The sequence below is a fragment of the Polypterus senegalus genome, chromosome 18 (assembly GCF_016835505.1).
Source record: "Polypterus senegalus isolate Bchr_013 chromosome 18, ASM1683550v1, whole genome shotgun sequence".
Classification (NCBI taxonomy): Eukaryota; Metazoa; Chordata; class Cladistia; order Polypteriformes; family Polypteridae; genus Polypterus; species Polypterus senegalus.
The window spans coordinates 68,851,430-68,865,151 of NC_053171.1; the positions used below are offsets into that span (position 1 = coordinate 68,851,430).

The 13,722-nt window shown below is 39.2% G+C and overlaps 1 protein-coding gene across 1 annotated transcript in view; it reads right to left on the reverse strand.

Annotated features, from left to right (window-relative positions):
• Positions 1 to 2,353: 2,353 nt before the first annotated feature.
• LOC120518304 (formin-like) overlaps positions 2,354 to 13,722 on the reverse strand; it is a 509,433-nt gene continuing 498,064 nt past the window's right edge. The window contains exon 17 of the mRNA XM_039741029.1: positions 2,354 to 3,255. Coding sequence (XP_039596963.1) covers positions 3,211 to 3,255 — 45 coding nt within the window. The 3' untranslated portion in view covers positions 2,354 to 3,210. The remainder of the gene's footprint in view (positions 3,256 to 13,722) is intronic.

Here is a 13,722-nt window from a genome sequence, read left to right on the forward strand (position 1 = left end):
CTCACTTTTGAGAAGTATGGGCAGATTCTTATGCATCATCTAATACCATCAGGGAGGTGTCTGAATGATTGATCCCAACTTCATTCTGCAGCAGCGTGATGATGATCCCAAAAACACAATCAAAACTATAAAAGGGGGAACAGAGAATCCTGCAACACAACCCTACAGTTCCCTGATCTTCAAATCATGGAGCCAGACTGGGATTACAACTGAGACAGCCAACAACTGCAATGGAGCTGACCACACAAGGACCTTCAGAAACTGCTAAGAGAAGGCAAAGAATGGACTTGAGTTCATTCATATTTTTTTCTGTTTACTGTACTTTACTGCACTACATGTGTCTGGATTGTATGGTTTACTATATTTTAATTACTTAAAGATCAGAAATCTTTGTAAACATCAGTCTTGAATTAATAAAGGCAGACAGTTTTTTAAAGGACAGTAGAAGTGTTTGGAATTTTGCAATATTTTAAAGGTCACATGCAACATGGGGCTAAGGTAGCAAATGTTAACTCAAGCAGCTTTCTGCATTTTGCTTGTGGATCCGGGAAAGCCTGACTTTATAAAAGAATAGGTACTTAGCATCTATGCTGTGAAGCTCATTCATGGGTGACAGATGATCATCTTAGTGCCGTAGCTGTGAAAATGCCTTCTGCTCAATTGTGAAGTAGAAACATAGATGGATTTCTGACCCTCACTATTAGAATTGTAATGTCCTGCTACAGTGCACTTCAAGTGCTGTTATTTGAGACTAAAACCCACCAATTAAAAGCTGGTTATAAAGCCCAGTCCTTCTGTGCCATACATTATTTCTTTTTCATGGGCATATGCATGTGGTGGGGGATATACTGCTATCAGAAGGACTACGATTTTAAAAGAACAGGAAGGGTGTGCCTCGTGCTAGATAAAATCCAAGAAAAAAAAAAAATCAAAATTCATTTGAGAAAACATGCTAAATGACTCAACAACTGAGCCATTAGTGAGTACAAGGATGAGCCCAAAAAATCCTTGAGTTATGTCCAAGTAATTTCCATCAACAAGCAATAGACAGATGGAGGAATGTGGCAAGAAGAGTAAGTTTGAAGAATGATAGTAGTTAGATGAAGCTGTAGAAGAAAGGCAGATGTAATACATCTGCAGTTGAGTACACAAATTCTGCTTATACAGTGAGATGGGGCACTTAAATAAGTCTCTGGTGACATGTAAGTAATTGCCATTGACAAGCAACAACAAGTAAAATGTGGCCAAGAGAATGGACAAAGCTGAAGAGACAAGGAAACTGACTCAACAGCAAGAGTCACAATGAGTGCAAGGAGCCTGCTTAAACAGAAAGAACGGTTGTTAAGCTCTGGAGGCATCAAAACATTAAGTGCTTTTATTTATTACCCTGCCAGCTGGTTTATACACAATTAATTTTATTAATTTATGTATTTATCTTTTATAACCTCGTGATCTGTTGTTGTGGTTTCAGGAAATGCAGCTATCATTGTAAGGAATGATCCACATGCTTAAGTAGAGGTAGTGCCTCCTTAAATGACAGGGGGCATTTGAAATTCTCAGCCAAACTCTAAATTAGTTAAAAGAACAATCTCAGCATTAAGAAAACTTAAGTTTATTTTTGCTAAGGAATTTCAAGATGTCAGCCTTTGCCTGTAGATTTACTTACAGTTTTAGTTGCGTCCCAAATAGTTATATCTAAAGTGTACCTCGATTCTGATCTTCTGCTTCTCCTTCAGTACAATCCTGATTAGTACCTCATATCTTTACAACTCAATTATAAATTTAGGGTCAAAATTATATATAGATTATTTAATGACAAATATTTTTACCATCTGCGGTGAGCTGGCACCCTGCCTGTACAGAGTAATGGTGATTGTGGAAGAGAGGAGAAAGAGAGTGCAGGCAGGGTGGAATGGGTGGAGAAGAGTGTCAGGAGTGATTTGTGACAGACGGGTATCAGCAAGAGTGAAAGGGAAGGTCTACAGGACAGTAGTTGATACCAGCTATGTTATATGGGTTGGAGACGGTGGCACTGAACAGAAAGCAGGAGACAGAGCTGGAGGTGGCAGAGTTAAAGATGCTAAGATTTGCACTGTGTGTGACGAGGATGGATAGGATTAGAAATGAGTGCATTAGAGGGTCAGCTCAAGTTGGACGGTTGGGAGACAAAGTCAGAGAGGCGAGATTGCGTTGGTTTGGACATGTGCAGAGGAGAGATGCCGGGTATATTGGGAGAAGGATGCTAAGGATAGAGCTGCCAGGTAAGAGAAAAAGAGGAAGGCCTAAGCGAAGGTTTATGAATGTGGTGAGAGAGGACATGAAGGTGATGGGTGTAACAGAACAAGATGTAGAGGACAGAAAAATATGGAAGATGATGATCCGCTGTGGCAACCCCTAATTGGAGCAGCCGAAAGAAGAAGAAGACACAATTGTAATAATATTACTCGTATACATGTATGAGATTTTAAATTGTGGATTACTCATCAAATTAGCATTAGCTGACTTCTAACCAATGGTATTTTAGCAGATATCAGATAAAAGAGACAGCAGCATGCATGCCAGGCAAAATCACTTTTCACACATTCAACTCTCTCAATTATTTGCTTGGTAGGCTTCACCCCAAGTCTGGCCAAATAAAAATACACACATTAGGAATGCCACTTATTATCCGAGAGGTCATAGGCTGCAAGTACCTTTGTTTCATGTGGAACTCTACTGACGCTGAGTGGAAGACAGATTGTTACATTTATAAAGTGTTTTTCTAGAAACTCAAAGTGTGTTACATAGACAGTGGAGAGCCACTTCAACCACCACCGATGTATAGCATTCCCACCAGATGATGGGAGCAATAATTACTGATCATAAAAGGAGCATTGAACATTAAACATTCCTTAATATATAAAGGACCTCATCCTGCTTTACTAGCATAAGAAGAGCAGCAGCCAAATCTAGCTGTTTTGCTAAATGTGGCAGTACAGATGTGTTCCTCCATGTTTGTTTCATGTGCCAGCCCTTTGTACACATTGCTCAAGGATATTCTATTGCCTCTTTTTAGACAATTGTAATGCTGGATATCGATGGGCAACAAGGAGACTGCACAAACCCTTAGCAGTCTATGAAGGAAGATGACCAGCAGAGTTGCTGCCAGAGTACAAGCAGACTGGAATACTTGCTGGCCACATGGTGGGAGGGATGCAACTCTTCAACCATTCAGCTTGCTGTCACGCTGGCTTCCTTCTGACGCAGCCTCTCTTTCTGTGGGGAGAAAGAAATAAAAGTAAAACAGTGCAGCCAATGACCAGCAGCTTATCTTATCGTGCATCTAAGTTTGTGGTTTGAAAAAGAAAAAAAAACAAAAACAAACAATAATGAAAGCAATCTGTTATGAGCTTTTGTTTGGGAAGCCGTCCATACATAATAAATTCTGTTTGTCTGTCCTTTGCTGGAAATAGTGCTTCCCGACAAGCTAAAAAGCTAAAATTTGACATGGTTCTAGAAAGACTCCCCAAGGCAACGAGAAAAATTCTCAAACCCTGATTTTGCATAATGGGCCACCATATTTTCCACTGCTTTTCTTATAAACAACAGTTAAAATTCTGTCCAAATTCATAAGAGGAGAAAACAGGTTTAATAAGTTAAACTTGAAAGTGATGTTGGATTTCTTAAATCGAATAGAGAGCTTCTTTTCTTTTAGGAGATATCAGGTATCAGGGCATCTTAAATACAATTCTTAGAAAAAAACAATACAAGACTGATATAAAACTGCATAATTAAAAAAATAATAATGAACTCAGAACCTGGTGCCACCAAAACAAATATTTGTTGTTATGGTGAATTCTTCATAGACAAGAACTGTAATGTTTTTTATGTACTACAGAAAAACTAGGGATGGCAAACTGCAGAACTACTTTTGTAAATCTGCCATGCAGAGTATAATGGCATGTAGGCAGTGTGGTCCCCAAGTAGTGATGTTAAGGGACAATAAACCGTAAACCACTAGATTGCTACTTCAGTACCTTCCTTTCCTTGACCTGGAGCAAATCAGGCAATCTGCTAGTGCTCAAATTATACAAATATGGAAACAGTAAGTATCTTGGAATGAGGTGAACTATAAAAGAGGTCACACTTTGAAATAATCCAGCCAGTGCTCGCATAGTAAGATCATGCAAACATCTGTACTACCTGTAAAGCTTCTAATGATCACTGGAGAAAGGCACTATATAAAATCAACTCTGTTTGTTAGGCAGAAAGGGTGGCTTCTGTGATGGCAAAGGTACAGCATCTAAAATGACAAGTTGGCTGTACATAAAAAAAAGAAATCAACATGCAACCAGTGTGCCCATCTGCAGGCTAAAGACAGAAAAGCATCAAGGCCCGCCTCAGAGTCACTGTGTGATGTTGACAAATTCTCATCACCAGTCCACTTATATAGAAATTTGGGAATAATGTTATAGTATCTAAAAACCCTTTTGGAATGATGTGGACTTTAAAAGGATAGAGATAAAAATCACAGGGTTCACTACTGACTCACTGAACAACTTTAACATGCCAATCTTATACTCCATTAGGAATGTAGGGGCAGCGTTGATAAACATAAAGGGTGAGCAACCCTATGTGCTATGCATTAAATAAAGCTGTGAAAGAATTGGCTTTGCAGTAACTATGTAGGTAGAGATGAGCTCTGAATTGACATACTCTTGAAAGAGCAGCAGCTGGAAGAACTGTCAAAGGGAGAGAACAACTAACCACAGCACAAAAAAGGAAAGGGGTTTATAGTAAGTGTCAGACAGACCCAGAGTGTTGAAAACATCAATGAACAGGCCTTTACAGAGATGGCAGGGGCACATTTACAGAAGGTCATCTAAGAGCATGCTTTGCCTTTTCCCTTCCATGTGTCTACTGTCTTAAAAAGACGATAATTACAAAATACAGTGGCCCTATATTAATGAGATATCAAATATACAGTAAGTGCCTGTGTATCATGTGTAGAGAGAGAGAGGACATCACACATGCTAATATTAAGCAATCATTTGTTAAGAGCCTTCATCACACAAAGCCCAGACATTGCTCAGTGTGAACAGTACCAACTTCTTTTGAATGAAGGCTGTTTGCTGCTGTTACCATCAAAACCTGACTGGCAACAAGGTGTATGGTGATGTTCTCCAGATGGACATGAGCTCTTATTCTGCATCAGCTCCTTATATTTTTCATTTAAGCAAACAGAATATGCTTCCCTTTATCTGCTTCTCAATGATTTTGGTGTAGCTGTCCACAGTAGACAAAGAGTAGTCCTCCTTCACAAAGTCAGTGGAATTCACTGCTAAAGTATGTTATGTAAATGCACATCCTAGATCTTTTTAAAGAGAAGCTAAAGATAGGTCTTGCCCAACTGGGAAGTGGGTCAATCCATAGCAAAGTTGTTCAACTAGTAGACCGTAAACTCTCCAAATTGTAAAGAGCAATGTAAAGACGAAAGAATGGCAATGGTATTTAAAAAAGAAAATTTTGGTTCACAAATGAAGGAAAATTACATGATAAACCTCAACTCCAGCACTACCAATCACCTGTAAAATCATCTGAATGATATAAGACTGCTGTTAAAAAGGACAAATCCCATGCCCCCTTGGTATGGCCAGTTTATGATGGGTGGACCAAACATTTTTCAACAAAATCAATTGACTGTAAAATATGCTAAGTTTTACTTTAAAAATCCAAAAAGTGGGCCTCATACCTGATAAACTATTATTGAAAATTCTAAGGGGTACACACCCCAAACCGTAATGCAATTACTACTATTAGAAAGGAAAAGTATCACCCTGTAAACAAAACAACCTTGCTCATAAAATACCTAAGCTACACACAACTCCTACCAATGATAAAGTAAGAATTACTGATCTATAATTCAGTCTTCTTAAGTAGTTTCACACATGTGCATCTAAGGTTGACCTTCTGGGCTTCTTCGAGGTACGCACTACCATTCCAGGACATGTGACGGCGTTTCCACCTCCAACAGCCCTGAGAAACCGCCCATGGAGAGAAAATGACTTTGCCCCTCCCAGTACTGAGAGTATCTCATTCTTGTGAGAGCAGACCATTGATTGGAGCTCCCACTTGAGCATTGTCATCCCCAAGAGAAGATGGAATCCTCTTGCTTACACCTTTGTTTCATTGATTTTAGTTTTTCCCTTGATTGGACACGCCTTCAAGTGTCTGTTTCAGTTCTTAGACTTTAGGAAAATTGAAAGGGGCAACCCATTTGTTGCCCCAACATTTCCTCTGTGACCAGTGTGTTCTCTTGATCGACGACAACAGCCACACATCAATGATCTAGATGACTATAGCTATAGATAAAAGAGAAAAAAAAATCAATTGTGCTGATTTTCTTTTATATGAGGTGACTTCTGTTTGAAAGCATCTTTACAAAATTTGAAAGGGTTCATCAATCCATTCCAGCTGACTACCATTAGAAAGAAAAATTTATGAGCTGTAGACCACAGCATCAAAGCTGCAAAATTTACAAACTGAAACCTTCACTTCCCGGGTCCTCCCTGCATGTAGTTTGCATGTTCTCCCCATGTCTGCATGGGTTTCCTCCGGGTGCTCCAGTTTCCTCCCACAGTCCAAAGACATGCAGGTTAGGTACATTGGCGATCCTAAAAATTGTGCTTGGTGTGTGTGTGTGTGCGCCCTGTGGTGGGGCTGGCGCCCTGCTAGGGGTTTGTTTCCTGCCTTGCGCCCTGTGTTGGCTGGGATTGGCTCCAGCGGACCCCCGTGACAAATGTTTTCCTGAATAGAACAATGAAACAGATAATAAAGCATTAGATAGAATAAAGAACAATAAACCAGAGTAAAATACTAAATTCAATACTAAAAGAAAAACCTAACAAATAAACTAATTTGTGATATAACAGACACATAAATTATCCTGAGCACCTGGACAGAGAGGTAAACTGAAAGAAAGTGCAGAATGTTAAGTTAAGTTAAAAGCCTTCCTAAATAGATTAGTTTTAAGTTGTTTTTTAAAAGAACAAATGGAGTCAGCTGATCTAATTAATTTCGGGATGTCATTCCAAAGTCTGGGTGCTATGGAGCTGAAGGCCCTGTTACCCATAGAGTGCAGGTTAGTGTGAGGCACAACACGATTACCAGAATCAGAGGACCTTAGTAGACGAACAGGGACATAGTGATTTAGAAGGTCACTGATGTAGTCCGGTGCAAGGCCATTTAAAGCTTTGTAGGTTATTAATAGAATTTTATAATCAATGCTGTAAGACACAGGGAGCCAATGAAGGCAAAGCAGGATGGATGTGATGTGCTCACTGTTGCTGGTTCGAGTAAGAACTCTTGCAGCAGAGTTTTGAATCAACTGGAGCTGTGATAGAAGATTAGAAGGGGCACCTGCCAGCAGCGAAAAAAGTGGAGTTATTTTTCACAGACTTCAGCAGAGCAGGTAATTGGGCCAGATGCAGGTTGAAGTAATTTATTAAATACAGAGAACAAAACCCTTGGGTTTTCATGGCCACACTCTATTATTCTGCCATAATGTGTGTTCTTGGCTGCACTTAGTGCATCCCTGTGAGCCCTTTGATGGTCAGAGAAAGCCTGGATGTGAACAGTGAGGCCAGTCTTACGTGACATTCTCTCAAGGCGTCGGCCAGTTGCTTCCATAGATCATAGCCCTGAATTATACAATGAAGCTGAATGCTTAAAGGAAACCTCCTTATGTTTTAAAGGAGCTGTTTTATCAAGTGCTGAATGAAGGGCTGAGTTATAGTGGTCAACAAGACTATTTAGTGTTGATGGAATAGGTGAAGACAGAAAAAGATCAGAAATGTATCCAGCAAGAGCAGAGGGACAGATATTTTTAAGGTTTCACAAAGATTTTTGACGTTTACAGGTAAGAGGAGGGAGAGGTAACAAGACAGTGAAAAGCACTGTTTTATGGTCAGAGAGTCCCAAGTCAGTGCTACAAGTGTTGCCGACAGATAATCCAGATGTGCAGATCAGGTTCAGTATATGACCACCACAGTGGGTGGGAAAATCAACATGCTGCACCAAGTCAAAACAGTCCAGTAAGGATAGGAATTTATTTCTCAGTTTACATGTAGTAATGTCAATATGGATGTTGAAATCGCCAAGAGGAATGTCTCTCTGGGAAAGTTAACTTAAGTGGGTTAATAATTCAGTCAGATAAGATAAAGAAAGACATACTGTATTTCGGGGGATGATAGACAACAATAAGTGAGACAGGACCAGATTTTGCTATTAGCTTAAGAGCCAGACACTCGAAAGACAATGGACCGTTAATGGGGATTCTTTTCATGTTTAAGTTCGATTTAGCAATTACTGCAACTCCTCCGCCTTGTCGTTAGCTGCGAGGCGCCGTTAAGTGAATGTATCCAGGTGGGATCACCTCCAAGACAGAAGTAAAATCATTTTTGTTTTTGCCAAGTTTCTGTTAAGCATAGCAAGTCAAGGTTTGAGTATGTAATGAATTCTGACAGCACCAGTGCTTTGCCATTAAGAGATCTTGAGTTAAACAGTGCAATATTAGCTGATGTGGGTTTGTTGTGCGCAAATCCATGACAGATTTGGCACACTAACACTCCTGTTTCCAAAGCCATGAGTACGATGGCATATTCCTGAGCAAATGCTGCCAGTGAACTTTTCATTCGCAGCTTGGCTGTGGAGGCGACCTGCCCCGCGATGTAAATATTTTGGGCGCCACACAATACCATTGTCTTTTAGAACATTCCAGTCTGACCATTTGCTCTGGACAAACTGTTTCATATGAAGGAGTTTGTCACGAGAGTATTTTATCATAGTAGAGAGCAATACTTATCTGATAGTAGCAGAGAAGCAGCACAGCTCAGCGGAGATAGTGTGACGGGAGGTGCAGATGAGCGGCAAGCAGCAAAAAAAGTGTAATAGGAAATATTACAAAATGCACATGAAGATAACAAAATTTGGAGGTTCCAACATACAGCCACATATATATAATGCTGGGTATTACAGGCGGGATCGCCCAGAACCGCATCCAGCTGGGTGTAAACCTCAGATCATTTCTTAGTCATTAAGCACATATAGAAGGAATCGAGAGCAATCCAGTGTATAAAATATAATCAAGAAGACAGACCATTACTGGACCATCCAGGATTAAGAGAACTTCAGAAAGAATACAGTGCACTTTGTTTTTGAGAAACCTTGTTTAATTCAACTCAAAACAGCACACTGTATACTTGCATCTTGATTTACAGAGTCTGGGCCTCTTTGGAGCACGTGTTGGGAATGCCCTGTGTTTAGGAATAACTGGAAAATATTCTCTTACCTTTTTGGATTTATAATAGTGCCCTAACAGCACTACTCTCAGCAATACTGAATGGGATATTAATGTGTGCTGAGTAATCTGTTGTGGTAACTTAAACCAAATTGCAGGCGTATCATCTTACAATCATCGACTGGAAGAGTCCTACCCTTACAGAGTGGGAAAAGGATGTCAGATGTTATTTAAATGAAAAAGAAAAGTCAAATTCACTTTACGAGGAATTGCTATACAACATCTAATTACAGGCATTTCTTACTGCAATTCTTCATTAATTCCAGGCTGTGTTAAGCTGTGAGATCATTCAGTATCTATGACTGATGGCTACACATCAAATCCTCTGATGGTCTAGTCTCTGGGTGGATGGGAAGACATATATACTATAAAATAAAACGCTAAGATCTGTGTGTGTGTGTGTGTCCTGTCCCACAGGGTAATCTGATTGGTCAGTTTGGCTTTGGTCATGCCACTGAAAGAGGAAGTCCAAATGTGAGAAACACTAGATGGATTAAAGGAGTAGGGGGAATGCTAAGAGTTACCTTCAAAGTCAAGAAGCATAATGGTGGTTAGATGGATGGGCAGCCCGACTGGGACGGAGAGTGAAATCTTACTTGACCTTGAGGCCAAAGTGGATGGACTATATAAGTGGAGGTGCAACTCAGCCAGGATAGCTCTAGGTTCCTTTCCCAGTTGATAATATATAATTGACGAATGGTGGGAGACTGGTCATCAGGGACATTTCATCTCCTCAGGACAAAAGGTTGCATTGCTACTCTGGCATGGCCCCTGGTAGAACTCCTGCAGGGTTTCATGGGACCTGTGGTTCAGAAGGGTGACCCTGTCAGGATCCTTTGGTACTTCTAAAGGCCGCTGCCAAAATTTCCATGACCCGGTGATTTCCGTCATGCAACAGTTGGGAGTAGAGGGGGCGAAGCTCACTGGAAAAGTGGAAGGAGAGGAAGAAAACTTTAATCAATGGTGGTAATTAAACTTTAGAATGTGATTGGTCTGTGTAGTGAAGGTACTGTATAAATAAATAACCTTATATTTGAGTCTGTGACTGTGCTGAGTGTAATTGTAGCTGAGGTTTGGGGGTCAATGTTGCCCCCTTGTGGTCACAGTACACAGGATGTGAGCAAAACGCCTTAAAATAACAGAATCTGAGAAGCAGTATTTATGGGAATGCATTCGACAGGTTCAGACACAGAAAGAGACCAAGGAAATGCACTGATGGCACATGTGGGGCAAGAGATAGCAAAAATGTTTTAATCTATTCTAATACCCGTCTTTGATGGGTAATGCGGCTAGTCAGATATAAGCAAGATACAAGCTGAATACACTGTATATCTGATTCATTTAATATCATTCATTAGAATACCTTTTGTAAATTCAATAACAATTATATGTAAAATTAATAAGACAATGAAAATAAAGCTGTATTTACAGACTTATTTAACTACCTACAGTATTGTAAAACTTAAGTTTCTGCAAAGACTTAAGACTTTTCGATCAGTAGCGAAAGAAAGAGAATGTTTGCACACGTTTCTCATTTTACAAGAAGGCAGTAAAATGAGTAGCCTGCACTCAAGGTCCAGCAATCTTTTTACAACTCAACGCACCTAAGAACCATGATGGAGACAAAATCTTGTAAAAAAATTGCTATATGCATACACAAACATTTCAAGTAAAAAAAGCACAGCAGTGATATGTATATGTGACATCTCAGGTTCCAAGCTTCAAAGGCATATTGTGCCATTAAGTAATTCCTGAGTCAGCTTTTAATGATTTTCTATGAGCCTTAAGTCCAAGTCAACATTGTGAAAATGTGGAATGAGTTAAACTGACCAAAAGAAGGAAGAGAAGCATTCATGGTAAGCCACTAACCCTATTCAACTAGAGAATATAGTTCAGATTACATAGTTCTAATTAGTAGTACTTTTTATAACCAACATTGCCATGCTAAGGTCAGATGTGGCAGACATATATAAACCTTAGAAAAAATGTGTAGGAAATAAGGCCTCAATTCAATGTTATTTCCTCTGCATGATATTAATTAATAGAAATATCGTTAAAAAGAAAATGTTTCACAGCTTTCATTTAATTAAAACACACATGTGGTCATTTTCTAAACTCACATTTTTCTATAGACAGCTGTGACAGCCTGTGCATAGCCCCACTGTGTGGGAATGACCATTTTTTACGGCATAACTGGGCTTCACAATTGCTAGGCTCATCAGTGAGCATAAGTCAAAGGGTTAATGTAAGCCTATCTTGGCAACATTTAGCTCAAAGCAAAAACTAAACTGGATAGTCTAGTAATCTGTTATGCACACTCATACCAGGCCAATCAGGACTTAACTTTGAATGCAACCAACTGATCTTGTGGGATGTAGAATGACATGGGGTACCCAAAGCAATCCTAATGGATATTTGAGGAATCTTCCAACTGTACAGAAATACTGACTGGGCCGGACGTGAACCGGCAGCTTCAATTGCTGCACCACCATGCACCAGTTACAGGATAATCACCTTTCACCTTGGACATCACCAGGGTGCAAATGAATTCCATTTAAACAAATTCTGGAATTTTAAACAGTCTGTTGCTCTTTAGATTTTTAAAAGGGCAGCACATGGTCATTTATAACTTTAAAAACCAGAGTTCAATTAACTACCAATAGCATAAAGTATACACAGTGGTGTGTTACTGCCTTGATTAATCTGCCTAAAATTAAGTTCTGCATCGAGGCCAACTCACAATTACAGTACTCAGCATAAACAAGTAGACCCCCAAAACAGTTTTCAAAAATCATCCATCTCCCTTTAGAATTAATTCTTTCTATAGGATCCTACACCATAAAACATTCCAGCAAATCTGCTTTATTGGTTGCAAATGAGATTTTTCAGTACAAAAACAAAACTGGATTTTTTTTATCAAAACGATTTAAGACAATTGTGCAAAAATGAGTCCACCCCAATCAAGGTCTTAGGAATAACACTTGATAAAATTAACATAAGTCTTATCAATCATCATGCAGATGACCACCAGATAACTGACAATTAAGGGGGAATTTAACATGTAAAATCCCCTCCCATTCAATGCTGACAATAATGGCACCACATCAAAGGTGGGTAGTAGCGAGTTACATTTACCCCGTTACATTTACTTGAGTAACGTTTAAAAAAAATTGTACTTCTACGAGTAGTTTTACTGCACCATACTTTTTACTTTTACTTGAGTACATTTGTGAAGAAGAAGCACTACTCTTACTCTGCTACACTGGGCAACGCTTGACTCGTTACTTTTTTTCATTTACACATTTATATACGCTATATTTTAGTTAGAGAGAAGTCGCCAGTGGATCAACTGAATGATTGTTTCACCAATCAGACGTAGCAACAATAATCACATGACTCCGTTTCACTAATTGGACGTAGCCATGCAGTCACATGACCAAACACAAACTTCCTGTGTCTGTTGCCTGTGAGAGAAGTTTTAGTCATACAGGGCTCCTGATCACTGCTAAACGGTCACAGCTTCACTGCAGGAACCTTGAGAGCCAAGTCCTGCTGAAGCTTAAACATCACTTCACTGAATGAGGAACAAGCACGTTTTAACCAAACATGCACAGACACACACAGTCAAGGTAAAGTGAGACTTCTTGTACGTGCACAAGCTGCCTTGTTCTAATGTTATTTTCTATCATCTGTGCTATTTGGAGGGCAAGTGAATATGCAGTATTATACTGTCAGTGTACAGGATATCTTGTCACTGTAAGTAGTTTGCACTATTCAAACATACATGTTACTTACTGTAGGTTGTGGCTTCAAAAGCTGTGTTGTGAAAAACTTTGGAACTTTGTGTTATTTGTGCATCTTTATTTTGTAAAGATGTTATTTGTTTTTACTCATTTTTTATTTTGTTATTTGGAAATATCAGAATTTGCACATTATTTTATATTTTTGTCTGTCTTATTACATTTCCAAGAAATAAATAATTTATTATGATCAAACAGTTACTCAGTACTTGAGTAGTCTTTTCCCCAAATACGTTTTTACTCTTACTTGAGTAATTTTTTGGATGACTACTTTTTACTTCTACTTGAGTAATATTATTTTGAAGTAACGCTACTCTTACTTGAGTACAATTTTTGGCTACTCTACCCACCTCTGCACCAGATGAAGGAGAAATGTCACAAGACTTGAGAAAGTTAATCATTGCTTTGCACAAAAAAGGTTAATGCTGAAAAAATGAGTAAGTGATACTAATCAGTCAGAATACAATAGCAAAAGTGATTCAGGCATTCAAAAAGGATGGACTTTTGGCAAGCTCTCTGAAACATCCAAGCCATACTCAGAAACAAAAAACCTTGACATGAGCATTTTGTGATAAGAAGAGCTGA